The sequence below is a fragment of the Mustela nivalis genome (assembly GCF_964662115.1).
Source record: "Mustela nivalis genome assembly, chromosome: 18".
Lineage (NCBI taxonomy): Eukaryota > Metazoa > Chordata > Mammalia > Carnivora > Mustelidae > Mustela > Mustela nivalis.
The window spans coordinates 57,166,573-57,194,516 of NC_139037.1; the positions used below are offsets into that span (position 1 = coordinate 57,166,573).

The 27,944-nt window shown below is 53.4% G+C and overlaps 1 protein-coding gene across 6 annotated transcripts; it reads right to left on the bottom strand.

The window, feature by feature from the left end:
* Positions 1-27,943, bottom strand: HIF3A (hypoxia inducible factor 3 subunit alpha). Of its 6 annotated transcripts, XM_082711403.1 has the most exons (15): positions 27,868-27,943; positions 22,684-22,874; positions 21,526-21,671; positions 19,830-19,914; positions 19,444-19,556; positions 19,094-19,302; positions 17,498-17,604; positions 17,157-17,304; positions 13,798-13,916; positions 12,374-12,564; positions 11,340-11,444; positions 7,068-7,339; positions 6,022-6,139; positions 4,884-4,965; positions 1-2,600 (listed from the first exon to the last, which is right to left on the bottom strand). In XM_082711403.1, the coding sequence occupies exons 1-15, from the start codon at positions 27,891-27,893 to the stop codon at positions 2,503-2,505; spliced, it is 2,010 nt and encodes a 669-aa protein (XP_082567529.1). In that variant the 5' UTR covers positions 27,894-27,943; the 3' UTR covers positions 1-2,502. The 6 variants fall into 6 exon arrangements, with proteins under 6 accessions (XP_082567529.1, XP_082567531.1, XP_082567532.1 ...); XM_082711405.1 differs by lacking the exon at positions 21,526-21,671 and having other exon boundaries at positions 27,868-27,937; XM_082711406.1 differs by lacking the exons at positions 21,526-21,671; positions 27,868-27,943 and adding an exon at positions 26,475-26,623.
* Between the last annotated feature and the right edge of the window lies 1 nt (position 27,944).

A 27,944-nucleotide genomic window follows, 5' to 3' on the forward strand; every position in this document is an offset into this window, starting at 1 on the left:
TCTGGTGCCTACCAAGGCGAGGTCTTTATCATGGTATAGAGATTAATGGGTTTCAGAGCCTGAGCGGCTGGTCCAGTCCCTTTCCCTTCCCAACCCCGCCCAGCTCCCTCCATTAAGAGCCCAGGTCACCCCCCGAGGGAAGGAGCGACCTGACCCTTCTTCCCCATAGCACCAATCTGGATAGGCCATCCCATGACAAAAGAGAGAAGTGCCTTCCAAAAAGGGGATGAATTGGGCTGGGGGGGGGGGGCGCTTTTCGTGTGGGAGACCCAAGAGTAGCACCATTGTAGAAACAAGGTTGGAGGGTAAGCGACACACAGGTGATGGCAGGAGTTCTGAGGAGTCCTGGCCTCTCTCCCCACCTGTGATATGCAGATAGGGCTGTGCGTGTGTCTGTGCGGCTGGGGAAGTCTCCTGGATTTTAAGGGAGCCCCAGGTCCCCCAGGTACCTGGGGTAAAGTAAAGGTAAGTGCATCCCTGGAGAGCTGAGGGGGAGGGGGAGGGGAATTCCAAGATAGTGAAACTGTAGGGATAGCGAGGCTTGAGCATGAGGTCCACTAGCGAGGGACCTGGAATGGGAAGACTACAGATAGAGGAGGAACTGGGGCAAGCTGAGTAGTGTAGGAAGCCCAGAATAAAAGTTAGGATGGGGTCTGGAATCAGAAAGTCAAGGGTCATAAGATTCTGAACCAGAGGAATCCATAGGGTGACATCCAGATTCTAGAATCAGAAGCACCTGGAGGCTGAGTTCTTGGACCAAAAGAATTTGGATCTGAAATCAGAGACAGTTGGAGGCTGTGAGGCCTAGAATCAGAGGAATTTATAGAATAAGAATAGAATTTGAAAAACTGTGAGGATGAGTTCTAGAACCAGAGAGATTTTGGGAGTCACAAGACCTAAAATCAGGAGCTGGGCCTTACCCCTACAGGGTCAAGAACCAGAAAAATTTGTAAAGGCAAGCTCTATAATCAGAAGTCTGAATGCTGAGTTCTAAATCTAGAGTAATTTGGAGTCATAAGATCTGGAGAGCAAACTGGAGATTTTGAGGTCTAGAACCAAGGGAATTGATAGGGTAAGTTCTGGAATAGGAAGACTTCTGAAGCCAAGTTCAAGAATCAGAGAAATGATATCAGCAGATCGGGAATCAGAGGGTCCTGGGAACTGCAAGTTCTAAAGGCTGTGTGGTCTCGAACCAGTGGATGGTGGCGATCACGAGGTCTAGAGCAGAAGAGACCTAGAGCACGGAGTCTGGCCTGAAAGTACTATAATGGTTAGAAGATTTACATACCACTCACTTTACTTCTTTTTGATGGGAAAAACAAGTCTTGAGGGTAAAAGTTGAAAAGGAAGGAGCTGGGCATTGTGACACGTACCACCAAAACGATTCAGAAATTAGGAAGTCTGGAATTGGAGCCAGGCGTATTCCAGATCAGGAAGACTAGACCCAATACAAAGCCTGGGTTTTGGGGTCCAGAGTCAGAGGCAGTTGCTGGTTGTAAGAGCTGGAATCAGCAGGAGTCAGAGCATGTGACATCTGGTACAAGGGAGACTTATTTACAGAGAAAGGTCTAGAACCAGAGGAAGTCAGAGTGAATGCTAGAACTGGAGGGCTCTGGTGGGTGTCAGCTCTGAAGCTTTGAGACCTAGAACCAGACAACTTGGGAGACCATGGAGGTACAAAAAGAGACAGCACTGGAGGTGTGAGGTCTGGAATCAGGTTTGGAGGATGTGTTGGTAGAGGGGCAGGCTAGAAGAGCAGGTCAGAAGTTGTATGGTCTAGAACCGCAGAGAGCAGGAGGTTGCCTGGTCTGGGAGCAGAGGAAGCTGGAGGCTACCCCCGGAAATGAAACCAGTGTCCAGGCAAGGCTGGGGCAGCAAAAGTCCCCATTGGAGGAGCAGGCAGAGAGGGTTGGCCACTCGGAAGGCTAAGAGACTGGTAAGAAGTTGCTAGGGGTGAGGTCTGCTCCAGAGCTCCCCCCACCACCGCATTAACACCTGAGGGAGGAGGGGAGATCAGAGTCCCGCATTCTTACGGACCCCAGGCCATTCATAGTGATTCAAAACCTATCATGAAATCAACAACAACAACAAAAAATAAAAGATGGATGGAAAAGAAATGTGACTATGGTTATCAATACTCCCCAGAGGCGAGAAACACAGATCTGAGCCCCAATGTCCCCTACCCCGAGTCACCCAAAAATCAAGCCAGGAGAGTCGGAGAAAGGGATGAGGTCACCAGTATTGAGAACTCCAAGGGAAGTCCTGAGAGAAGGAGGAGGAGGGCTCCAGGGGCCCCCTCCCAGAGGTCACTGAGCTGAGACCACCCCAAAGTCCCCAGACATGGGGGGCAGAGGGGCTAGGGCTGAGGTAGGCCCAAGGTGGGCAGGGGCCGCTGAGAGGAGAAAGGGAACCCCTCTCCTGGTGCCCCCTTCCTGTGCATTGGCTGCCGGCGTGGAGTGTGGTTGAGGTCCTTTCTGGGGAGTAGAAGGGAGAGGGGCTGGCTCAGTTGGCCTGGGCCAAGCCTGCTGCTGCTTGGAAGTGGCTCCTGGGCTCGGCTGTGTCCTCATCTGGGTAGAGAGAGAGCAGCGAGGGGCCCAGGCCTGTGGGGGGAAGACGCAAGATCAACCAGTGGGGAATTACTACCCAAACCCATCTTCCCCTCCTGACCGTTAAAAGTGTGGGTGATAAGACAGGCATGCCTGGATTCAGATCATAGTAAAATCTTGGGCAAGTCTATTCTCTGAACCTCAAGGTGCTCAGGATGTTTAAGGCAGTAGTTAAGAAGGCTGGAGCCAGATGCAGCCTGACTTTGAATCCAGGCTCTGCTCTTTACTTGCTGTGTGACCTGAGACAGGTAACTTCACCTCTCTGTGCCTGGGCTACCTCATATGTAAAAGGAGCCAAAAATACTTCCTTTCCAGGGCTGCTGTGGGAAGGAAATGAATGAATCCATGTAGAGTGCTTTGAACAATAGTATTGGTGAGCACTCAGCAAGTGAGCTCTTGCTATTTATCCAGGAAACAGGGAGACCTAGACCTAGACCTGGGAGATACCCCACTCGTGAGAATTTACCCAGTCAGAAAATACTGAGCACCTGCTGTGTGCCAGGCACAGGGGCCACAGCAGTTAACAGGACAGACAAAACTCCCTGCCCTGGGTTCCAGGGGGGGACATCAGTTCTGTCATGTACACAGTAGGTTTTGCACAAAACCTGGCACAGAGTGAGTGCTAAATAAATATTAGCTCTTCCTTTACAAATATGTACTGAGCCCCTGCTCTATGCCCAGCCACTGCCCTGCCTCCCAGAGACAGGAGAGTAGGGCCATGACAAGACAAGCCTGGCCCCTGCCCTCACATGGCTCACACCCACAGGGAGAGGACAGCCAAAAATCAAATAATGACATCAACACCCACATAAATATGTTCTAGGATGAGTGTTACGGGCCATGAACTTAGGAAGTTAGGGAGGGCTTCATGGAAGGGGTAATATTTGATCTGAGATCTAAAGGATGCTTTAATTAATTAAGCAAAGAATAGAAGGAAAAGCATTCGGGCAGAAGGATCAACATATGCAAAGGTCCTGAGGCTGTCTCTTCTAGGGAAATTACATCAAAGTCAGCACAATGCCTTATAGAGTCCCCCCACAATCAGCCCCTCACCCTTCTCCTCTCTGCTGCAGCTATACTGGCCTTGTTGTCCCCCAACTAAGATATACTCCCACCTCAGGACCTTTGCATTACCTCTGCCTGGAATGCTCCTCCCTCAGAAACTGTCACTGCTCACTCCCTCACTTCCTTCAGGTCTTTGCTCCAATGTCATCTTCTCAATGAGACCACTCTTAATTGTACTACTTAAAATTGAAATCCTCCCACCCCAAGTTCCCTTTCCCTTTGTATGCATTATTATTTCCCCAGAAGTACTCATCCTCCTCTCTCGCACCCCTTCTTGTATTTGTGTCTTTATTCTGGACTGTGTCCCCACTACAATGTCAGCCCTGTGACAGCAGGGATTTCTGTTTTTGTTCACGGTTGTGTCTCCAGCTCCTAGGACAGTGCTTGGCATTGACTGTGTGTTCAGTAAATCTTTGTCACATGTATGAGGGACAGAATGAACCAGAAGACCGTAAACATGGCTGGAACAGAGGATGTGGAGCTGAGTGTGGTCTGAGAGGAGGCAGTGATCAGACCCCCAGAGGCTAGAGTATAAAGTGAGGAGCTTGTTTGCTCTTTCTTGGAAAGGCACTAGGGAGCCATGGATGAGTTGGGAGCAGAGGGAGGCCAGAGTCAGAATCGTGCTTTGGTAAGATCCCCTAGCTGAGTGTGTGTAGGTTTGGAGTGGAGCTCTGGCTACTGACGATTGTACTGGAAGGGGAGGATGGGAAGCTAAATGAGCCCAGCAGTGTTCTCACTCTGTGGAGGGGCTGCCGCACCAGCGTCGCGTGAGAGCAGACATTTCTTGAACATTTACTGCCAATCTGGTCTTGAGCTAAGCTCTCCTGTGCTGCCCCTCCACAGATCCTGAAAACATCTCCTTAAGGTAAGAACTACTATAATGGGTCCTAACTATTTCCCAAAGCCACACAGCTGGGGATAACCAAGGCAGGGCAGGCCCAAAGCAAAATCAGACACAGACTTTGCGAGGCCCCGCGTGGGCCTCGGCTCAGCTTCCACCCCAAGGGACACCTCTGGCAAGCCCCTGCCTCCCTGGGACCCTCTCTTTCCCCCCTCAGTGCCACTGAGAACAGGGAAGGGCTGTCTGTCTTTACCAAGGTCAAATCCAGCCATGGCATCCCCCTCCCACCTTCTGGATTGCCCCACCCCTCCCCTCTCAACCATCTGGGGCACCTCCTTGGGGAGAAAGGGACCCAGAGCAGTGCTACTCACGCAGGGGCTCACGCAATCCCAGGAGGTGGGTGCTGGCGTCCTGCTGGCTCCCTGGGGCTGGCCCTCCGGTCAGAAGGAAGCTCTGCAGGAGAGACACAAAGCTGCCACTATCACATAGGGTCAGGATCGTCAGTGTCCCTCTGCTGGTGGTCCTGCTTTCAAAGGCTCCTCGTGCCCTCATGTGAGCGTGCTGCTTCCTGCCCGGACTCTAACCCGGGCAGCTGCTCGTCCTCTCGTGTGCAAATGTGAATGCAAAGCATTACGATCACGGCGACAATATCTTAAGAACAGTCGTGAGGATTCAGCAAAATGTAATCACACAAGAAATACCGTGCATCGTCTGCCGCAAGGTAGGCCCTCGGCAACTATCAGCTGTGGGTACTGCCACACACCTCTCGTGTTCAAACCCCTGCTTCGTGGGAGAAGCCAGAGAGCCATGGAAGGTGCTAGGGGAGGCTAGTGGCAGGGGCGCAGCCTAGGCCAGGTTTTGGAAAGGGCGTCCTGGTTGCCGTCATGCAAAAAGGACAGCAGGGGCGAGATGGAAGCAGGGAGTTGGGGGAAGGAGGCAGGGGAGGGGGGTCGTGCCTTTGCTTCGTCGTTTTTATACTATTTATTGACAGCCACTACGGACCGGCCTGTTTTCACTTGCCTCTCGTGAGTCCTGTGAGATGTCACCATCCCACTTCCCAGATGAGGAAACTGAGGTTCATGGCAGTCCCATCACCTGCCCAAGGTCTCGCAGTTACGAGGTGGAAGACCTGGGACTTGACCTCAAGTCAGTCTGACTGTTGTCTGGACTCTTAATGCTACACTAATAACCCAAGGCCAAGAACCGTTCTGGGTTTGGGAGGGAGGCCCACGGGAGAAGTTCCTATACATACTAACCTTTGTCATTTCTCCCCTTTACCCTGCGTCACTTTTCTGCTTAGAACTCACCACCAACTTACATAAATTTGCAGAGCCCTATCCTACCATGACCTGAGCTAGCAATCAGGGTCCTAGCCTCACCTGGATGACTGACCTTCCATTTGACCTTCAGTCAGCCCCCTCCCCTCTCTGGTCTTCCCACGTGTAAAACACTAGGTTTAAGCCCACTAGGTTCTGAGGGCCAGAGAACCCCACGAATCCCCCAAAATACCAGGCTGAGGGGAGGCAGCAGGAAGTTTTCGGCTTCTGGGCTGGGGGACCATTTGGGGGGTCTCACTCCTAGCAGCTCCACGCCCTCGGCTTCGTCCTCTGCGCTCCGAGCCAGGGTCCTGGAGGGAAACAGGTCAGAATCTCAGCACACGACAAACCTGAGCAGGTGTGGGCCCCGCTGTAAGCGGGTGACGGGTACTCGTTCACTCTCCCAAGTGCCTGTTCATTCCTTGACTCACACATTCACCCATCCTTCTGCCCATCGTCCATTCATCCACCCATCAATCCAGCCACCCAGCCATCTGCCAATCGTCCATCCACCCATCTACCCGTCCATCCATCCGGCCATCCACCCACCCACTTACCATCCATCCGTCCACCTACCATATTCATTCATTTCCTCCCTCCCTCATTCAATAAGTCTTTATTAGACACCCACTGTATATCCACCATCAAGCTGAGAGCTTTGGGAAATAATGAGATATATCCATAAAACCTCACATGGACAGTCAAGGGACCATTCTGGACACTAAATGGCGCCCGCCTGCCAGGTGGAGAGCAGAAGCTTGAGCATTAGTAATTTAACGTCTCTGGAAAGAGGGTGTAGACCCTCTGAAATTATATGCACAATTGTGCATGCGTATGTATGTGTAAATGTTCTTGGGAAAGAGTCCATAGCTTTCAACAGATTCTCAAAGGCGTTAGGAAACTTGGTTCTAGACAGGTTTTTTTGACACTGTTGCAATGTCCTCTTAACTGTGAAAAAAATTGTGACGAGGCCAGATATAAATATGTTCTAAAGGAGAGGGCCCCGGTGGACTGGTGGGATCTGGAGGAGAAGAGTGGAGGCTACTCCAGCCGGGCACAGCCAAGACAAAGACAGAGGGTGGAACAAACTGGCACAGGTGGCGCACACCGAGGGCCTGGCCGGAGCAGAGGTCAGAGGAGGAATGAAGCGGGATGGGGCTGAAACAGGAGGCAGGAGCAAGAAGTGGGGGGGGGGGGCGCAGCTCACTCCCTTTATATCCTCCCTCTACTGCGGCTCACCTCTTCCGAGCCCCAGCCGTGGGGGAGGGCGCCAAGGGGTCCCCTCTGGAAGGGCTGGAGCAGCTCAGCCGAGGGTCACTCCCCCAGCGGGGCAGCAGGGAGGGCTCGGGGGCTGGGGGCGACAGGCCATGGAAGCTCCGAGCACGGGGCCGGAGGACAGCGCCTGGAGGTCTGTGGAAGGCCCTGGGCCGCTGCTCGCTGGAGCTGAGCTGGAAGTCATCATCCATGGAGATGTAGGGGGCCAGCATCTCCAGATCCAGACCATCGACGTCCTGCGGGAGGCAGGAGGAGGTTAAAAGCAAGGGCCTCGGCCTCAGGTGGGCCTGAGCTGGACTCCCAGCTCCGCCGTCTCTGAGCCGGGTGCCCGAGGTCAAGAGTCTGAGCTTCGCTTTGCTCATCTGTAAAATGGGTGGAAGGACTCTGTGGCAGCCAGTCACCAAGATGGCTCCCAAGGAGCCTCGCCTCTTGCTGTTTGTGCCCTCATGTAGTCCCTACTGCAGGGACAAGGGTTGATCTGGGCACAATAGGATTTCGAGGGGATGATAATGTGGGACTCCCAACCTCAGGTTATAAAGAGACCATGGCTTCTGTTTTTGCTGCAAACTCTCTGGGGTCATGTGCTGTGGGGGAAGCCCTACAGAGAGGCTCCCATGGCAAGAAACTGAGACGTCCTGCCAGTGGACAAGCTGGCCATCTTGGAAGTGCATCCTCTGGTCCCTTTTGAGCCTTCCAGTGATGGGACCCTGGGTGATGACATCTTGACTGTGACCTCAGAGCAAAGGCCAGGCCGCTAAGTGGCCCCCAGGCCCCTGATCCCCAGAAATTACATGAGGTTGTACATGCTCTAGGGGAATGGGTTACCCACAAACAAATGACAGGTGAGATCTTCGTCCTGAGAGTGGGGTGCTGCCCTAACAAAAGCCTGAAATGCGGGGCGGCTTTGGCACTGGGCAGTGGGCGGGGGCCGCAAGGGCTCTGAAGAGGCTGTTGGAGCCTAGACTGCCTTGAGCAAACAATTAGTGGACACGTGAGGCATAAGGGGCCGGCCAGGGAGGGCATAAAGGGATGTGAGGAACGTATGACCCGAAGCCCGAGGAAAGGGGGTTTTTGTGTGGTGGCCACAGTTTAGTGTCACCTATGGTTTTGTGGAACTCGGAACAGGGAACTGGTGAGCCATCCAGCTAGGAGCGTCCCAGCCCCAGTGCTGAATGGCTGCCCGATTTCTTCTTGCCCTTGGAGTAAAGACAAGAGGAGAAAGGAGCTAAAGGAGAAAGGCTACACACGAAGGAGCTGAAGGGGACTTGAAGGTCTGGAAGATTCTCAACCTCCCCGTGAAGTGAAGAATTAACTTTACCCAAAATGAGGTGTGGCCTTTGCCCTGGCTCCTTGGGATTTTCTGAGTGACAGGAGCGTCTCTGCTCCTCATGGTGAGCCCCTGGGGCCATGCCGGACACTGTGTGCCAACGAGATGACTCGGGCTGGAGGCCGGCCATGCCCAATGGCCAACCATGCGACGAGAGTGTCGGGGCCCCGTGAGATCAGCCTCACCTCCAGGGGAAGTGTGTGTGTGTTGGGGAGGTAGAGGTAAAGATCAAGGTGAACTACATGGGCAATAATTCAGTCGTGCCTACATAATGCCCCTTCGGTGAAAACTCTAGACTGCCTGGGGCACCTGGCTGGCTCAGTAGGGTTGTGTCTGCCTCTTGGTTTCGGCTCAGGTGATGATCTCAGGGATTGAGCCCCATGTTAGGCTCCAAGTTCAGCAGAAGTCTGCTTGGGTAGTCTCTCCCTCTGCCCCTCCCCCTGCTCATGCTTTCTCTCTCTCTCTCGAATAAATAATAAATCTTAAAAAAAAAAAAAAAAAAAAAACCTAGACACCACAGCTTGGATGAGCTTGCTGGTGTGGCAATATGCCGTGTTGCCAGGAGCATGACATGTCCCCGAGGTCATGAAAGCTTTGCATTTGGGACCCTCCCAGTCCCAGATTCCACACTATGCATCTCTTCATTTGGCTATCATATTCTTTTGAAGTAATAACTATCATTTTAAGTCCAGTGCTGTCCTAAGTTCTAGAGCTACTGCCAGCAAATTACGGAGACCGAGGAACTCATGGGAATCTGAATTTATAGGTGGCTGGTCTCTAGTGAGGGCGGCCCTGGGCACCACAGCCAACGAGCTTGCAGCTAATGTTAGAAGTCTTGGACAGACTTGGCAGACAGGAGGACTGTGGCCTTCACCTTGGGTTTGGCTGAGCCTGGGAACTCCCCAGATGGCAAGGCATGCTAAAATTGAGCAGGGAAGAGCGCTCTTGGGAGGGCCTGGTCTAAAGATGAAGCCCAGGGTATGACTAAAAAATTATTTGTTAAGACTTTAGAAAGATCAAAGGCGTTGCCCAGAATATCCCTCAGTCAGACAACAGCACTCTGGAGTTTAAGGATGTGCCTCACAGATTTTCTCAGTCAGACAACAGGGCGTCTGTTAAATTTCTGGGCACTGTCACTCAACATCTCAGCAAAAGCCCAAAGTAGGGGCACCTGGGTGGTTCAGTGGTTAAAGCCTCTGCCTTCGGCTCAGGTCATGATCCCAGGGTCCTGGGATCGAGCCCCACATCAGGCTCTCTGCTTGGCGGGGAGCTGCTCCCCTTCCCCTCTCTCTGCCTGCCTCTCTGCCTACTTGTGATCTCTCTCTCTCTATCAAATAAATAAATAAAATCTTTAAGAAAAAAAAAAAAACCCAAAGTAAAGAAAGGCTTATCTTGAAGAGATCGTGGGCTTTACTTTTGTCTAAAGGAGTGAACTCCAAAGAGATTCATGCAAGACCCACACATTTTTTTTTTAAAGATTTTTATATAAAGAGAAACACTGTCAGCTTGGACTGGAGGAGACAGAGATGGAACTAAATGAAAAGAGACCTTTGGGCCACCAAAGTTCCCTAGTGAGAAAGCAGGTCAGGAAAACCCTCTCAGCTGCAAACACATGTTACCCCTTATGAAACAGCAAGGAGGACTCCAAGCGAGGAGCCCAGCAACTAGACAGCAGTGCCAAGAACCATGGAGAAAGGCCCTAGGAAGTAGTAGGGATGAGTTCTGATCAAGGAACTTCTCACAGGTGCCCAACTGGATTTCAGAACTCCTGGGGACTAGTGACTCCTGTATGCGCTCCAGTCCTCTTCCTCTTTTTGAACAGGGAATACATGGCCTTACTCTGTGCCTAGCCCACCACCGTATGTGGGGCATGCGGCAGGCGCATCACTTGTCTCTTTAGTTCACGGGCCAACAGAGGGAGAGCTTCACCATGCCCAAACCCGATGCAGGTGACAAGCTTCCAGATGTTGGGCTGATACTATCATGGGAAGAGACTTTGGGGGCACTTGGGAGGGGGGGTGAGTGTATTTTCCATGAGGGTGGGGCATAAATTATTGGGGGTCCCCAATGATCTTTGCCTTCTGGTGTATGCGGATGCCTTCTGCATTGTATCAGGGTTGGTCTGTATGACCGATATAATTGTGAAGTGATGGTGTGTTGCTTCTGAGATTCATTTATAAAAGACTGCATTTTCTGTCTTGGGCTCACTCTCATTATCTCTTAGGTTCCCTGGCTTTGGGGGAAGTCAGAGAGCCTACGTGGTAAGCAACTGAGACCTCCAGCCAGAGCCAGTGAGGGACTGATGCCTGTCAATAACGATGTGTGTGAGTTTGGATGTGGCTCCTCTAGCCCCTGTACCTCTGACAGAAAGCTTGACTTCAGCCTCACAAAAGACTCATCAAAAACCATCCAGCTGAGCTGCTCCCAGATTCCTGAATCTCAGAAATGGTGTGACACGATAAATGTTAGTTGTTTCAAGGTACTCAGTTTGGTGATTTGTTTTGGAGCAACAGGAAACCACTACATCATATCACTGCCATTCATCTAGCCACTCAATCATCCAAACATTATCCATCCACCCATCATCTACCCAATGAACCAGTGGCCTATCTAACTACCCATCCAAACATCCATTATCCATCCTTCCATCCGTCTAACCATCACCCATCCATCTATCCCCCATAATCCACCTAATGAATATAGTGGTCCATCCATTCATCCATCCATCCATCCGTCTAACCATCACCCATCCATCTATCCAACATCATTCACCTAAAGAATACAATGGCCTTTCTATCATCCATCCATCCAGTGGTCCCCTCAACCACGCTACCACCCTCTCTAAAGCCCAGTTATGTCAGCCCCCAGAGCACAGAGGTAAAGATTGTTCCTTCCAGGCCAGCCCTTACCTGAGCTACATCTAGATCCGACTCCACAGACTCAGGGTCCTTCCCTGAAGCCACGAGTTTGTGCGTGTTCTCCATGTTCAAGTGTGGTCCATCTGGGAGATCAGCCTGTGAGAGAGGCAGACGCTTAAGGAAATCTGAGTCTAGGAAGTGTTAACAGCAAGACAGTCTGGACATTTGAGATCAGGGGCAGCAGTGAGGGTTAAATGTCACACAGCTGGGACACCAAGGGGGTCAAATGGCAAAAGCAAATGAATTCTGGACCTGGATGTTTGGGAGGTGGAAGTGGCCAGAGATGGATTGACAGGAAAAACTCAGATTCAAAGACCAAAGCCCAAGGCCAAGATACTCAGGCCCTCTTGGGAGTCTGGAGTCTGGGTCAAATGATGCAGAGTCCACTAGCCCAGGTGTAAAGGTCACAGGCCACAGTCTTATTTCTCTGGTGGAGAGGAGATCTTGGGGGAAGGGTGGCTGGGGAAGAACGAGGAGAGTCAACAGCAGATAACATGGGCCCTTGAGTCAACGGTCACACTATCTGAACTCAAGTAAACAAAAAGTAGCTTCTGTGGTATATATAGCACCCTATAGGGTATCAGGGGTCTACCAAGCACTTCCCGTGAATGATCTCAATGAACCCTCCCAGCAATCAATGAGATGACTACTTGCTATGATCCTAGTTTTATAGATGAAGACACTCAGGGCCCACGTGTCCAAGGAAACACAGCTGGGAAGTGGCAGATTCAGGATTTGAATCCTGGTCTCTGTCATTTAAGACATCAGACATTCTTGACTCTTTGAGTGCCTGGATGATTGGTCACAAGCAAGGAGGGAGGGTCACCTGTGCCAGTCTCAAATAGCCCATGTTTTGGTCCAGATCACAGTTGAAGAATCTGGGATCTAGATCTTAAAGGAACCCCATCTCACCCCAACCTTCCCACTGCACAGAGGGAGAAACTAAGGCCCAGAGAAGAACAAGATTCAAGCCAAAGGCCAAAGCAGCCTGAGTGCGGAGGGTTGACTTGGGAGGGACTGCTTACCGGAAGAGGACTTTGGGGCCGCTGTGTGGCTGGGGGTGCACTGGGGGTGGTGGCTCCTGAAGTCCCATCCAGGATGGGTGCCAGGAGGCGACGGAGTTCGGGGCTGCAGAAGCGCCGGGGGTCAGCGGCCAGGGTGGCCTCGCTCAGTGCGGGGGGGTGCAGGAAGGCCAGGATCCGGGCACCAGAGGCATCTACGGGACACACAGATGGGGAGGACACAGGGCTGAGCGGCAGAGCCCTCCCCACCAACCCAGGGAGCCTCCCTGGCATTTTCCATACCCGATCAGGGTGGAGGCTGCTCATAGCACTGAGGAACTGAGTTCTGGGGAACCGTTGCTCTATCCCTTCAGTTGCTAGATTGTGGGGAGACCCTAGAGGGTCCTACAAGGGCCAATGTGGGGTGGGAGGCACACAGTAGGCTTGGGGTAGTAGCAATTGCCCAAAGATGGGGAAATGTTTTAATATTTAAAATCAACACGGCTAGACCAAGGCACACGCCTGACCCGATTCTTCTCCAATGGCACAGAACAGCAATCAACCACTCCACTCTGGGCGCGGGGCAGGAGTGCTTGCATATTGGGGGGGGGACTTGCATATTAGGAGAAAAGACAGGCCCCAGGCCCCCAAGGAGGTTCTAAGGTCCCTGGAGGTGAGTTCTTTTTTTTTTTTTTTTTTTTTTTTTTTTAAAGATTTTATTTATTTATTTGACAGAGAGAAATCACAAGTAGTCAGAGAGGCAGGCAGAGAGAGAGAGGGAAGCAGGCTCCCTGCTGAGCAGAGAGCCCGATGCGGGACTCGATCCCAGGACCCTGAGATCATGACCTGAGCCGAAGGCAGCGGCTTAACCACTGAGCCACCCAGGCGCCCTGGAGGTGAGTTCTGAGACAGAAAGTAAAGGCTATCAGTGACCCCCACACCATACCCAGGAGCATGGGCTGCCAGCAACAGCTTGGAGAAGGAGACCGCCTTGAGGAGCCATTAGGAAGAAAAGCTCGCCCAGGATTGGGGGGAGGGTCAGGTGGGGGAGAAGGAAGAGGGAGAAAGGAGCCCCAGGAGGATGATTATCGGATGCCAGCGAGCAGTGAAGTGGGAGCAGGGAACCAGCTGAGGGGTGGGGGTAGTGGGGAGCCACAGCAGGATTCGGAGCAGAGGAGCGTCAATTGAAGTGATCATCCCAGGGACACAGGAGAAGTAGAAGGACCAAAGAAAGAAAAGCATTCTGCGCAGAGGGAGCTGCCATTGCATAGGCCCTGAGGCACGAGAGTCTAGCAAGTTCCAAGAGCACTAAGGGAGCTGGTGTGCTCAGAGGGTGAGTGAGAAGGGGAGGGAGGCAGGAGTCAGGTCACGTAGGGCCTGGTGAGCCCCATTCTTAAGGCATTTGGGCTTTTCCCTCAACCCCTCCCAGCCCCAGCCCTGCCCCATACCAAGGCTGTCCCGGAAATTAGGGGCATCCTTCTGGGAGGGGGTGCCCCGCTGAATGGGTCTGCGAGAGTGTCTCTCCGTCTGCTCCAGGGACAGCACCACTCCGGTCTCTTCCACCCGGCTGGGGTATAGGGCAAAAAGGGGAGCAGTAGTCAGGGAGGGTCCTTGGGCCCTGGCCCAGGCAGCCCCCTTAGATGATGTCCTGCCACAGGAGGTGATCTCGGTCAGGGCAGGAAGGCATTGTGCAAAAAATAATTTGCCATATTTATGCGTTTCTTTTATGGATTTAATTTTGGTTGAATGCTTTTTATCATAATAGCATTTAAAATAAAGTTATGTGTGTTTTCCCAAGCTCTCTCTGTGGAAGGAGACAAAAAAAAAAAAAAAGTTGGCATTTAGCACAGCTTGGGTAGAGAGGGGAAACGTGTGGGGGGAAGACAAGGGACAGAGAAGGGGAGAGGCAAAAGGCATAAGAACAAAATATTCTCTTTATATTTACTTATAAACATATTCTTATAATGATTGATGAAACATATATACTTAACATTCTTACATTACCAAATATGAAGAATTCGGAGGGATATATTTTAATGAATAAGATTTTATTTATGAAGTCTCTATTCATAGACATTTTTCATATTCAAGGGAATGGATTTATAAATATATCCTTCTTATGTCCCCGGCGCCTCCCTTCCCCCCTAGTCTCTAGCTGCTGAGACAACCCAAATGTTCTCAGTCCAATTGGCTTTTGGAGAATCAGTCAGGGGGGCTGAAAACCAGGCCCTCATTTGTGTCTCATTTACATAACAATACCCAGGATGGCACATGGGTGGTCCCCCCACCAGCTCTTTAAGAAGCCCCTTCCCCACCCTCACCAAACCCCTACTGGGCTGGACACACCCCAATTTAGGCTGGACCAAAGCCACACCAATCCCTTTGAAAAACACAAGCCTGTCCATGTCCCACGTGTATACACACGGTTCACACCCGCACACACAGGAACACAGAAACAGGTATATACCCAGACGTGCAGGCATAATCTATACTCTCGCACTCACATGTGCATATTCTGCATTCGTTCATCCCATAAACATGTCCTAGACAACTAGTACTGTCTGGTGGCAAAGAGCAATGGCTCTATAGCCAGTGGTCTGGGGTCAACCAGCCTTGCCACTTTGAAGCTGTGTGACCTCAAGTCTGTGGCTGAACCTCTCTGTGCCTCATTTTCCTCCTCTGTAAAGAGGCAATATAATAACACCTCCTCCTGGGTCCCTGCGTGGCTTGGTCAGTTCAGCGCCTACCTTCAGCTCAGGTCATGATCTCTGGGTCCTGGGATCGAGTCCCGCATCGGGCTCCCTGCTCATCGGACAGTCTACTTCTCCCCCACACCCCAACTCCTCCCCACTGCTCATGTTCTCTCTCTCAGATAAATAGAATAAAAAAATAATAATACCTCCTCCCCAGGTTGTTAGGAGGCTTAAGTGGGCTAATACACATAAAAGGCATACAACTGAGCAGGCACCTGGGGAGCGCTACCTAAGTATCTGCGATTCTCATTGCCTGAACAACTATTCGGTGCCAGGCACTGTTCTAGGTGCTGAAGATTCAGTAGTGCGCCATGTAAATCAGTTTTATTCTTATAAAGCAATTGCTCACTGCAATGGAGGAAGGGTTGGGTCTGGGAGGGGAGGGTTTTTATACCACAAAGTATAAGCACCTGAGCACACAGACAGCCACACAACTGCCTACCACACAACACCTACACAAAAAAGGACAATTAATACCATAAGCTCCTTATTTTACTGGAATTAAGTAAGCCATTCCCTCCTCTACCATCTCTGCCAAGAAAAGTGAACTCTCTGGGCCTGTTCTTTGCTTAGAGTACAGAAGACTGAAACCACAGGGCCTGGCCATAGAAAGGCAAATCTTCACAATGAGCAAAAGGAGTTTCCAGAAGAGGGGGGCAGGTCCCCTCTTTCACAGTGACAATGGCAAGACCTCTTGCCACATGGACAAGTTATTCAAAGGCTCTGATTTGGAAAGGTGTTAAAGTGAGAACATTCCACAGATAATTAGTCTTGTTTTCTCACGGGGCTTGAACTCCGGATTGTGAGATCCAGACCTGACCTGAGACCAAGAGCCAGACGCTTAAGTGACTGGAGCCATCCAGGTGCCCCCCCACTTCTGTTTCCTAAGAGAATCTGTTCTTGATCAGAAAGACATAGGGAAACCCCTAACACTTTAGAAATTGAGAGCATGTCCTGGAACAGAATTTTCAAAGAAGACCTGTAATTCTCTCTGTCTTCTGTGCTAATTTGCTGCCCCTCGTCACAATGTTGTCATGGTGAAAAACTTCGAATATGCTGAACTCAGTGGAGGAGAGTCTGTGATTTTACCCCAGCACATCTATTAGAATGGTTAAAATTAAAACCAAAGAAGACAAAAACAGAGGACACAGAATGCTGGCAGGCGTGTGGGAACCCTTACTCACTATTGCTGGTGCAAAGGCAAAATGGCGCAGCCTTTTGGGAAAATGACCTGGGCGTTTCTTATGAAGTTGAATACACACGGACCATGCCTAGGTGTTTACCCAAGGGAAATGAAAACATGATCTCACAAAAGCTTCCATGAGAATGTTTACAGTAGCTTTTTTTGTCATCACCCAAAATAGGAACCAGCCTAAGTGTCCTCCAAAGGCAAATGGACAGACTCTGGTCTGTTCATATTCATATCAGAGGACACCACTCAGCATTAAAAAGGAGCAACCCACACACACAGCAGAGATACACTTTAAATATGTTATGCTAAGTAAAAGAAGCCAGACTCAAAAGGCTCCATCCTGTGAGATTCTATGAACGGAACATTCTGGAAAGGGCAAAATGCTAAAGGTCAGAGGGCAGCTCGGTGGTTGCCAGGGACTGGGGTGGAGTGGGGTGCACTGGGATTCACTACAACAGAATGTTTTGGGGTGATTCTCTGTAGCTTGACTGTGGAAGTGACTCCACAATCCCACGCCTTTGTCAAAACTCATAGTACTGTAGACCAAAAAGTGAATTTATTATATGTAGATTACACTTCAATTTTTTAAAAAGCAAAAGAGCCCCCACGATTCTGTTAGATTTCTTACTTTAATTTGAGTATGGAGCCCTTCTCAGTTTCAGTGAACAGCACGCACACGGGCGTGGGTGTGCACACCCACGCCCGTGTGTGTACGTGCAGACACACCTGTGTGCATTTGGTCACGCGTGGTCTGCAGACACAGACATGTGAGCACTTGTTCTCAGAGTCATGTGCACACACACACATGCCTCTCACACCCATGCAGACCAGACCCACGCCCTGCACACCCCCTCCCACTTACCTGATTAGGAAGTGGACGCAGACGATACTCTCAGACTGGGGACCCCGGCCCCCTGAAACCACTGTGGCCTGGGTCTGGGTCCACAGATAGCCACCACTCCGGGCCAGGAAGCGATACTGCCCCGTTACTGCCTGGCCCTTGCTCAGCACTGGGGAAGGGGATGCGGGACGGGTCAGGGCCACAGAAGGGGCAGACGGGAACAAAAGGCACTGGGGACAGGGGCTTGGGTATGAGGGGACCGGGGAAGAGAAGGTTCCTTGGGACATGGGGTGTAGGAAGCTGGTGTCGGGGCATGGGGGGCTAGGAGGGCCTGTTTCAGAGTGCCAGGAGGTCCCACGTACAAGTGTGGATGCTCTGGCCAACGGCGTCCGAGTCCAGAGCGTGAATGTACTCGTAGGCCGAGCAGCCGATCAGGTCACTGGGGCTGTAGCCGGCAACCTCTGCGATCCTGGGGTGGGGGCAGTGGGGCTTGGTCAGTTTGACTGGCTGAGGAGAGTGGGGCTGGGGGCCATGGGGATGGATTCAGCAGAACAGAGACAGTGGTAACAGAGGGAAAGGGAGAGTAAGAAACAGAAAAGGGATTATGATAGGCTGAATAAGGGCTCCCAGAGAGGTCTGCCTCCTAATCCCAGGGACCTGTGATGACTGTGACCTCACAGGGCAAAGGGGACTCCATGGGGCTGATTAAGGGTGGGGTCTTGAGATGTGAAACTTCACATGGACGAGCCTGGTGGGCTCTGTGTGGCCATCGGGGCCCTTATAGAGGGATACAGAGAACAGGACAGGTCCTGTTCTGTTCTCACGGAGGCAGAGGGCGGGGCCGTGTGTTTTGAAGATGGAGAAAGGGGCTCCAAACCAAGACTGTAGAAAGATTCCAGAAGCGTTTAAGGCAAGGTGACTCCAGAGGAATGCGGCCCCTGACTTTAACTCCACCGGACTCATGTCAGGCTTCTGGCCTCCAGAGCTCTGAGATGGTGAATGTGTGTTGTGTTGAGCCCCTTGGCTTGTGGGGATTGTTACGGCCGCAGCAGGAAATGGATGGGGGTGACGAGGATGGGATGAGTAGAGCAAAGCAGGAGAGAAAAGGACCAGGTAAGAGAAGGGAAGGAAGAAAATCAGAAAAAGAGAAATAGGAAGAAATGAATAAAATAAAATGTAATAATGATGATAATGATTAAAAATACACACTTCTGGGGTGCCTGGCCGGCTCAGTCGGTGGAGCATGTGACTCTTGATCTCGGGGTTATGGGTTCGAACCCCACTTAATAAAAAAAAATTTTTTTTGTTTTTATTTTTGTTTTAACACACCTCTATGGCGTTCTGCACCAGGTAATGCACTAGGTAGTCAGAACGGCTGCTCTAAGGAGGTTCTGGTACCACTCCCTAGGACAGACCAGGAGAGCACAGTACAGAGAGGTGCCCACATTTGGCCAAGGGCACAGCTAGGCTTTAAAACCGAGCCAATGGAGCCCAGACTTGCCATTCCCAAGCACAACTTCAGGGCGAGAGAAGGAGGGAAGATGCAGGAACATGAAGGGCCGAAGAGAGAGGGGAAGGAGGAGGAAGAGAGAGAGGGAGAAAGGGAAGGATGGGGGGCGATGAGTAAGGACGGTGTGCCGAGCGCTGCCTTCCATGCTGGGCACTGCGCTAACTGCTTTAGGTGCACTGACTCGTTTAAGGAAAGCAACAGAAGGACAGGGAGGGAGTAACGAAGACTCAAAGCGGACAGGAAGAGAACCCAAGGTAAAAAGACCCACAGAGAATGCCAAAGATGGACAGCCACACAAGACAGAGATAGATGGCATCAGAGAGAGACGGAGATGGACCAGAGGGAGAACTGGGGGGCAAGAGAAAAACCAGGAAGGGACCCAGGGGCAGCAAGGAAGAGGAGGAGCCGAGCCAATGGAGGGGTGGGGTGCAGCGGGGCTGCTGCCCACCTCTCATCACAGTAGGTGAACTTCATGTCCAGGCTGTGGCGGCTGAGGAAGGCCCCCCGGCCCAGTGGGGGCTCCAGGCTGCCCGGGTGGGGGATGGCTTCACAGATGAGCACCAGGCATTGCAGGGGGGGCTCCAAGTTGGGGCTTCCTGCTGGGGACGTCTGTGCAGGAGGCTTGTAAGCCCTCATGTGTCCAGAGCAGTGCAGCACCTGGTTGGGGTGAGCGGGGGCAAGGTGGGGAAGCACGTGGACCTGGGGCTCCCGTGGGTCTGGGAGGTAGGTCTCTGGGGACCCCACCGGGAGCTGAGAAGGAGAAACCCCAGACCCTCCTCCAGGCCAGGCCCTGCTCACCTTCCAGGTGGCCGCCTTGAGGTTGAGGGTGCGCCCGCGGCCGGTGAGGGTGCTCTTCATACGCAAGGAGAAGCAGCGCTCGGTGGGGGCCTCCAGCTTCTTTTTGGACAGGCCTGCGGAGGGCCCCGGGGAGGGGGGTGAGTAGGGCACCAGGTGGCTCTGGACAGTGCCCAGTTCCCTCCAGCGCCCCCCCGCTAGCCTCATTCCCAGAGCAGAGACCTGGAACCTGGGGTGGGGACAATGCTCTTTCAGAGCCCCCAGGGCAGTACCATAGCCCCTCCTTCCAGCTTCCTTAGTCCGGTCCTCCAGAGGAGCAGGGGGCACACTGAGGGAAAGGGGGATCTGCAGCTTTTATAACCGGGGTCAGAGGCCTCCAAGGAACTCACTCTGCCGGGGTGTCAGGGCATCCTGTAGCTCCTCTTGGTCACAGGGATGGATGAAATCAAAGATACTGTGTCCAATGAGCTCCAGCTGCCAGGGAGGGAAGCAGGGGCAGTCTGGGGGTTAGAGCACTTTCACCGAGTCCTCCTTCCTCAGCCTCGCCATCCCTGCCCTGATTTATAAGCCTGGATTACTTCACTAGTTTGTTCGTTTGTTTGTTTATTCATTCATTCATTCATTCATTCACTTACACACTCACTAAGCAACCCTCTCTTTAGCACCTGCTATAGCCAGGCCCTCTTCCAGATGGGTGGGCAAAGCTATGACCACACAGGAAAAATCCCTGCCTCTCAGAGCTTACTGGGTGGCAGAGCAGGTGGTCAATAAAGAAACCAATTAAACAAAACATAGATATAAAATAATATGGTACATAATAGGAAGAAAACTGGAATAAGGCCATGAAATGACAGCATGCTATCTTAGACACCATAGTCAGAGCCCATGTCTTGAGGGGACACTGAAACAAATTGCTGAACCAAGCCAGTGAGGTGGTCCTGTGGTTCTCTGGAGTGTTCTGGAAGAGGGAACAGCAAGTGCAAAGGTCCTGAGGTGAGACCCCATTCAAATCCCACCTGGTCTCCAAGCCAAAGATTTGACAAGTTATTTCAGTTCAGGAAATGGGCATGGTGCTGGCGGGAGGGTGTGCTGAAAGCACTTCCTCCAGCTAGGTTCAAATCCTGGTCTGCCACTTCCTAGCTTTGGGGCCTTGGGACATTCCCCTCTCTGAGCCCGGGAAGAGCTCAAGCTAACAGAGAAACTGGTACCAGGAGCAGGATAACAAGGTGGGAGAAAGGAACAGATGACAACTGTGGAGCCTATTTATGTGAAATAGAAAAAAAACCAGTAACTGTCCTGTGGGGCATGCCGTATGGGTTAACTGAAATCAGTTCTCACCTGTGTATCCTGCCTTCTCGTCCCCAGGCCCCTGCTCATACTCCTCCCATCCAGGGTCCTGCACCCCTCCCTGTGGATGGATCCTCAGCCTCCAGCCTCATCTCTCCAACTCTAACTCTGTGTGCACCAAGTGGCGGGAGAAAGGGCTTTTCCAATGGTAAATCCAATTCTGCCTCTCTCACAGCCTCTCCCCCGCCGAAAATCAATCTAAGGTTCCCTAGTGCCCTGGCAATAAACCTAATTTGGCCCTAAATTATCCAGCTCTGTTGACCTCTCTAGACCTTTTTCTCTCACCTTTCCCACTGTACTCTGCACTGAACCAGGATAAACATCTTTAACCCATCCCCCCCCCCACACACACTAATGCTGTTTTATCTCACCTCTGGGTCTTTGCATATTCTGTTCCCTCAGACATGCGCATTCCCATTCTTCACAGTTCCCATCCACTCCCCAAACCTTCCGACTGGCTAAGTCCTTCATTAAGGTTTCAGCTCAGATACCTTCTTTTCTAGAAAGTCCTCAATGCCCCCTGAGGCTGGCTCAGGCAACCCCCTTCCCCTGGCTCACATGGCCCCCTAGGCTGTCCCATTCCTGCGCTGACCCTTCTGCAGCTTCCCGTCTGGTGACACATCTGTCTCCCCTCTGTGCTGGGAGCCCTGTAAAGACAGGGCTAGGCCAGTCTCAGTCACCTCCGTATCCCGGCATCACCTGCACGGGGACAGGCACAAAGCAGGCAGCTCCTCTCACCTGACTGAGGCCCAGGTGTTTGCTGACATTCTCCGACAGGTAAGCCATGTCTCCCTCGGCAGTGAGCACCATGACGAAGCCCTCCAGGGCCTTCAGGTAGCAGGCATCCAGAGCTTCGCCCCCTGCTCCCACCTGGTTCCACTCCCCTGGTGTCCGGGCCAGGGTGGAGGGGGTTCTCTAGTCAGCCAGCCACGGGGCCACCTTGGCTAGCCTCCCTTTGCCTTCCCTCACTCTGAAGAACTTACAGGTGCCCCCAGGTGAGCAAGAATACATGCCCGCGGTTTGGGAGTCCCAAGGAAGGGGGCAGGGTTTTCCCAGGGGCATAGAATTCTAAGGAGGTGGGGGTCTCCCACAAGAATCGAATTCTAAGGTGGGGGAGTGGTCTCCTAGGAGGACAGGCAGACTTCTAAAAGGATGGGATTCCTAGGGGTCAAAATTTAAGGTTAAAATTCTGACTAGAGGGAGTCAGAATTCTAAAGGGGGTGGGGAAGGCCTCCCAGGGCTTCAGAATTTCAGAATTCTTGGGGCAGGACCTTGTAGATGGGCAGAATTCTAAAGAAGCAGGGACTCGTCCAGGTGACGAGGATTCTAAAAGGGCAGAGCGTCCCAGAGAAGTAAAATTCTAGGGGGCGGGGAAGGAAGTCTCATGGGCAGAGCCTGCCAGAAGATGGCTCCACATTCCCCGTAAATAAAATGTTTTCAGGGTCCTGGAGATTCCAAGGGGTGTGTGTGTGTGTGTGTGTGTGTCTGTCTGTCTGTCTGTCTCTCTCTCAGACCCCCCTGCAGGGTAGAGTCCTAACTGGATGGGAATTCAAGAGGACGGCTCTGAGGGGAGGGGCGATGGATCTAAGGAGCTAGGGAGGGTACGCTCTCAGGTGGTCATTAAAAATTGGGCAGCTAAGCCTCCCAGGGATATTTATCGCAAGAAAGTCTTCCTGGGGGCCAAATCCTAAGGGTTGAAGCACCTAAGGGAGTTAGCGGGTCTCCTATTCCTTAAAATTCCAACTCGAAGGAGGTGGGGCTTCCAAGGGGCGGGGCCTCACCCGTGATCGACTCAGGAGGTGGCGGGGCCTCGTGCGGGAAGGGGGCCCCCTCCGCCGGGAAGACGTTAGGGGTTGGGGCCTTGCCCAGGTGGGCGCTCCCGGGGGCGGGGCTCACCTGCAGCACAGAGGCGGTGCATGCGCAGGTAGCTGATGGTGAGGCGCATGATGGAGGCCTTGTCCAGGTGGGCGCTGACTCCGCGCGCGAAGGGCAGCGTGTGCGCCAGCTGGTACAGCACCTCGGTCTCCTGGCTGCGCCGGCTGCGGGCCGCATCCCGGGACTTTTCCTTGCGCAGCTCGGTGCTCGACCTGCGGGCATCGGCAGCGTTCACTGGCGGCGCCCCCGGAAGGGAAAGAGTTGGGTGGGACATGCACGTGGGGCGCTGCCACATGGGGCCCTGGGCTCAAAGAGGGCAGGGCCGCGACCGTGCACGTCTCGCTGTGTGGCCCGGGCGCGTTTCCGGAGCTCTCTGGGCCTGCGAGGGTTATACTCTGGGGCAGCTCCTAGTCGCGGATTTTATCTGTCCCTGCGCCAGCCCATGCTGCCCCCAGCGCCTCACTCTCTGAGGCGTGCCCAGGGCCGCTGTCCCCTCCCTGACTTATCTGCTGTTTGTTCCCTGGGCTGGGGACGCCTGGGAGACCGGGAGGCCTCCTGCTGGGAGGGGGCTGGCAGAGCTGGCCCCAAGCCAGGGAAGGGAGGGATCCTGAAGATGTCAGAAGCCTCCGGGCCCCCTGCCCTCCAGCCTCCCTGAACCCCGTCTCCTGCCCTTTCCCCTCCTCAGCTGAGCTGAATCCTCAGAATCTTAGAACACAGATCTCAAAGTCCAACGACCCACCAACAGGGGCCCTACTGATGTGACACAGCAAACCAACCCCAGTGTTCTGTCCAGCCAACAGCTAACCACTCACCCCTACCCTTCAATCCGCTTCAAATACCTGACTTCTATGGGTGGGATGGGGGGGGTGGAGATTGAAGGATGAGTATTGTTTCATCAGAAATATCTGCCACGTATCCAGCTTCTTCCCTGTGCCAAGTGAGTAACTCACCTTAAACGCACTAAGAGCTCAGACAACCCCAGCAAGAAGGTAATGAGGTTATCCCCACTGAACATATGAGGAAACCAAGGCACAGAGAGGTTGCAGTGTTTGCCCCTAAGGAATGAGGCCACGTTTGGACTGTGGTCTTCCTGAACTCTTCAGCCTTCTCTGTCCTATGGCCCTGGGTTTATCTTCAGGTTACTGCTTCTCCCTGTCTTAAATGTCTAAATCCAAACAACACAGTTTTTGAAAGAAAAAAAAATTGGAGTATATTATATATAGTACAGTATGCATAATCTTCTTTATATTTATATTGATAAAACCATTAATAACAAGTTATGATCTGCTGAGCATGTGTCTGGCATTGTTCTAAGTACTTCACCTATGTGCACTCACTCAATCCTGGCACCTTAAATTTCCACTCCACAAAGGGGACACTGGGGCTCTGAAAGGTAAAGTCCTTTGCACAAAAAGTCACAAAGCTAGTAACTAACTGGCAGGGCCAAGATGTGAACTCAGGCAGTGGGGTTCCAAAGCCTTCTCTCTGATTGCTTCCTTGTGACCCACTCCGGGGAAGCAGAACTCTAGGAAGAGAGGCTGTCCCTTCCAAAACCAGAGGCCACTCCTGGCGATGGCATCAACCTGGGGGGGGGGGGGATCAAGCAGGAGACCTGCAGCCCCACCCACAGGCACAATTGGGAAAGCGATTTGGAGAGGGAGGGGCTGTCCTGTCAGGCTGCAGAGGGAAAATACTCCCTGCATCCAGTGGGAGGCACAGAGTTGGGCAGGCTGAGTGGAGGGGTGGAAGGAGCCAGTGGTCACCCCCATCCCCTCCCTGCTAGCTGGTGGGAGGCGGGGGCCTCCAGTCCTGCTCTGCCCAGAGGACATTCCGTCCTGTCCTGTTCTGTTCCAGCCCTGTTTGTCTTCCTGCCCAGAGGGTGGGGGTGGGCGGGCCTCACTGAGCGGAGCCGGGGCCCAGACAGAGGGAGAGGGAGTGGGAACGGGAATGGGGTGGGGCCAGCCCCCCACCTCCCAGGCAGCTGGGCTCTGTAATCCTCTCCGTGGCAGACTTCTCCCTCCATAGAAGGAGCCAGCTGGTGGCTGCAGCGGGACCCTCCTTCCAGCTCCCCGCCTGATCCCGGGACGTTCTTCTGACAGGAAGTGTGGGCCTCTCGCTGGCTTCAGCTGGTTTCAGAGACGCCTGGGTCTCCAGCCTTTCGTTAAATGGAGTAGGGACGAGCTTGACCAGAGCAGAGGTCCAGTGTCTTGGCTCCACTGTGTATGAGCTGTTTAACTCTGGGACAAACCGCAGGCCCTCCCTGAGCATAACAACATGACCCCACGGGGTTGTTGTAAAGATTACACAAATTCATATACATCAAGGACTTAGAACAGGGCCTGGCCATCGATGAGTGCCATGAGGGCTACACTTCTGATTACTCCGTCTTTGTCCACATCAGGAATGGAAGGCTCTGGAGTCTCCTGCACGCTGGAGAGATGCGTGGGCTTTGGTGGGAACCCCGTGGTGTGGTATGTGTGCCATCACACACACGACCTTTACACAAGCACCTTGGATGTAGACCAAAGCGTCGTGAGAGTGATCAAGATCACTTTGCGGTACTGAGCACTCAAGGAGCCAGAGACCCCCTGAAATCCTCCCAATGGCCCAAGGCAGCAGGAAAAATGATCTCCCTTTCGCAGGGTCTGAACCCAAGGCTCTGTGCAATGGCCTCACTGGCCCAAGTTACCCCGCTGGTAATCAGGGCCCCCACCACAGGGCAGCTGTGGCCCACCAATCTCAGAGTCCCACAGAGCATCTACTTCCACCCAGAATGTTGTCCGACTTGAACAGTTTGTTGTGACCTGTGGGGTATCCTGCTCCCCAAAGATCAGTTCCCTCACTGCTCCTTATTTTGATGTGCTGCAGGGAAGGGGCGGTATGATTCCCACCCACCCACCCCCCATTTTCTAGGATATGTCACTGAGGCTCAGAGAGGCAGTCAGGGGCCCCAGGCCACACATTCCAAAAGCAGATGGATGAACTGGATCTGAACATGACTTTAGGGCCTGTGCGCTTAAATGCCATGCATCGGAAGGCATGTCCACCCCAGGAGTCCCTGCCCTGTCCCTCCTTTGCCAGTAGCCTCAGTGCCTTCCCTTGTCCCACCTCTGCTACCTCCGGATTTCCCCAGCTGGCCAGTCTCCCTAGCTGGCCCCATGCCCAACCCTGGTCCAGCCCCCTGGCACACTGCCCAGGTTGGGACGTGCAGCTGGAACCCTGCCACCCTTCCCCTGTGTTCCAGCAGAGAACAGGGGGCGGGGCCGGGGCCTGGAGGCCCCAGTGTGAGGCCTGGGAATGGGGGCTGGGGCCGGGTGGCCTCCCCCCAACCCTGGCCAAACCAAGAGTCAGAGAAGCCCACCTCTGCAGAAATTGCCACCGGAGAGCAAAGGCAAGGAGAAAGTAGGAAGACACAGAGCCATAGTCAGGGCTGCTCCTGGCCCTCTCTCTTCTGACACTGAGCTGGGTAGTGGGGTGTCTTGAAAAAAGTGTAAAGGATCCAGGGGGCCTTAGGTTGTGTCTGGGCAGGGACCCCTCTGGGCACTACGAGGTCAAAGGCAGGGTTTGGGAAAGGACTTGGGGTAAGGTTAGTCAGGAGGACTCTGCCTCTGCTCATTCCCAAGGACATGGTTACCCAGTGGGGGTGCCTGCACCCTGAGTCCTATCGTCCCTTGGAACCCTCTGATCTGGGGGGCACCCAGACCCTTACACCCATCAGGGACTTCCCAAGAACATCCCTGCCTAGGGTGGGATGGCAGGAAGCCTGAGTTGGAAGAAGGGAAGGGGGTGAGGCCATACGGGGGCCCACTCACCATCACCCAGGCCCCCTTTGGCCCAAGTGCCATCCTAGGGGTGCAGGAAGGGACGGAGCGCGGCCAGGATCCGGGTGCGAGTTACGAGTGGGTGGTGCGCGGCACTGGGATGACACCACAGGAAAGGGCTGGACTTGGTGGGGAGGGGGGAGCGCCCCAGCTCAGCCAAGTGGGGCCCCCACCTAGCCAGGAGGGGGTGCTGGGAGGGGCTGGGCTGAGGCTGGCCCAGAAGGGGTGGGATGGAGTTCCCTGGCAGGCCCAGAGCCAGAGACTGGAATAGAACTGAAGGGGGGAACAGCAGTGGGGGGGGGGGGGGCAAAAACATGAGGGTGTGGACAGATCCAATCAGACCTGGGAAGCCAGGGAGGAGGGAAGGGGGTGAGGTTTCCTGGATGCCTCAGATTGGACAAGGGAAACCAAGGGCCTGTAAGATTTTTCTGAGGCCCCAAGAAAACATGGCCAGATAGACCCCTTGGCCTTGGACCCAGAGCACTCAGCAGCTCTGCACCTGCTGGGCGGTGATCACAGAAACCTACCCTCCGGCCAGGAGGACCCAGCTGAACACTTAGGAAGGGCGTGCTCCCATCAGAGCTTGCGCTGAATTGGGTACAGCACCCTCCATGGGGGATTCCCCAAATAAGGCTTGGATGGTGTGCCCCTGTCCACAGTCACAGGCACTGAGTGGGGGTGGAGAGGGAGGTAAGGGGCTAGACCTTGGGAAGTCCCTCAGGCTGTTTCTCTGTTATCGAAAGGTGACTCTACCTTTCAAAAGGATACAGAAAGGTCCCTGGGAAAGGTCCCAGGTAGCTGCTGAAAGGTGACCCTCTCTGCTTATCCCTAGGGAACCCAAGGTTTGAAAGTCTGTCAGGGACCATCCAGTTATAAGGGCTCTCTCTGCTCTTGAACTCAGAACCTGACTTTCCATTCCAAGGGACTCCCTGGATCTGTGAAGGCTTATTCTGGGGGCACCCCATATACCCTAGGATCCCCGGGTTCCGTAACAAGGAACAACCTCAATTCTGGGAATTCGGAGGCCAGTAGGTTCAATACGTGGAAGGAGAATGCCTTCCTCAGAAGCCCGGGAACTACTCGAACACAAGCACCCCCAATTCCGTAGGGGCCCTAACCCGGAGGGAAAGCGAACCCCGAGCAGCAGGAAATTGGGGATCACCACCCCGAAGTCACTCCAGGCTAAAGGGGCGGGGCGGGGCAGCTGGGAACTTGGGGAACCCCCCTCGCCTGCAGTCCGGTAGGATGGTGGGTGCGGCGGCCATGTACCTCCAACCGCGCGGCCCGGGGCCTCCTCAGCTTGCCCCGTGCATCCCCCCCGGCTCGGGGGTCCCTGCAAGGAGAGCCCCCCGCTTCCCATCATTCCTGCCCCGAACCCCAGTACCTGGCGCGCTGTAGCCCCAGAGCCATGGCTCGCCGTCGTCGCTCCCGAGCCCTTCGAGGCCCCTAGCCCCCTCCCCT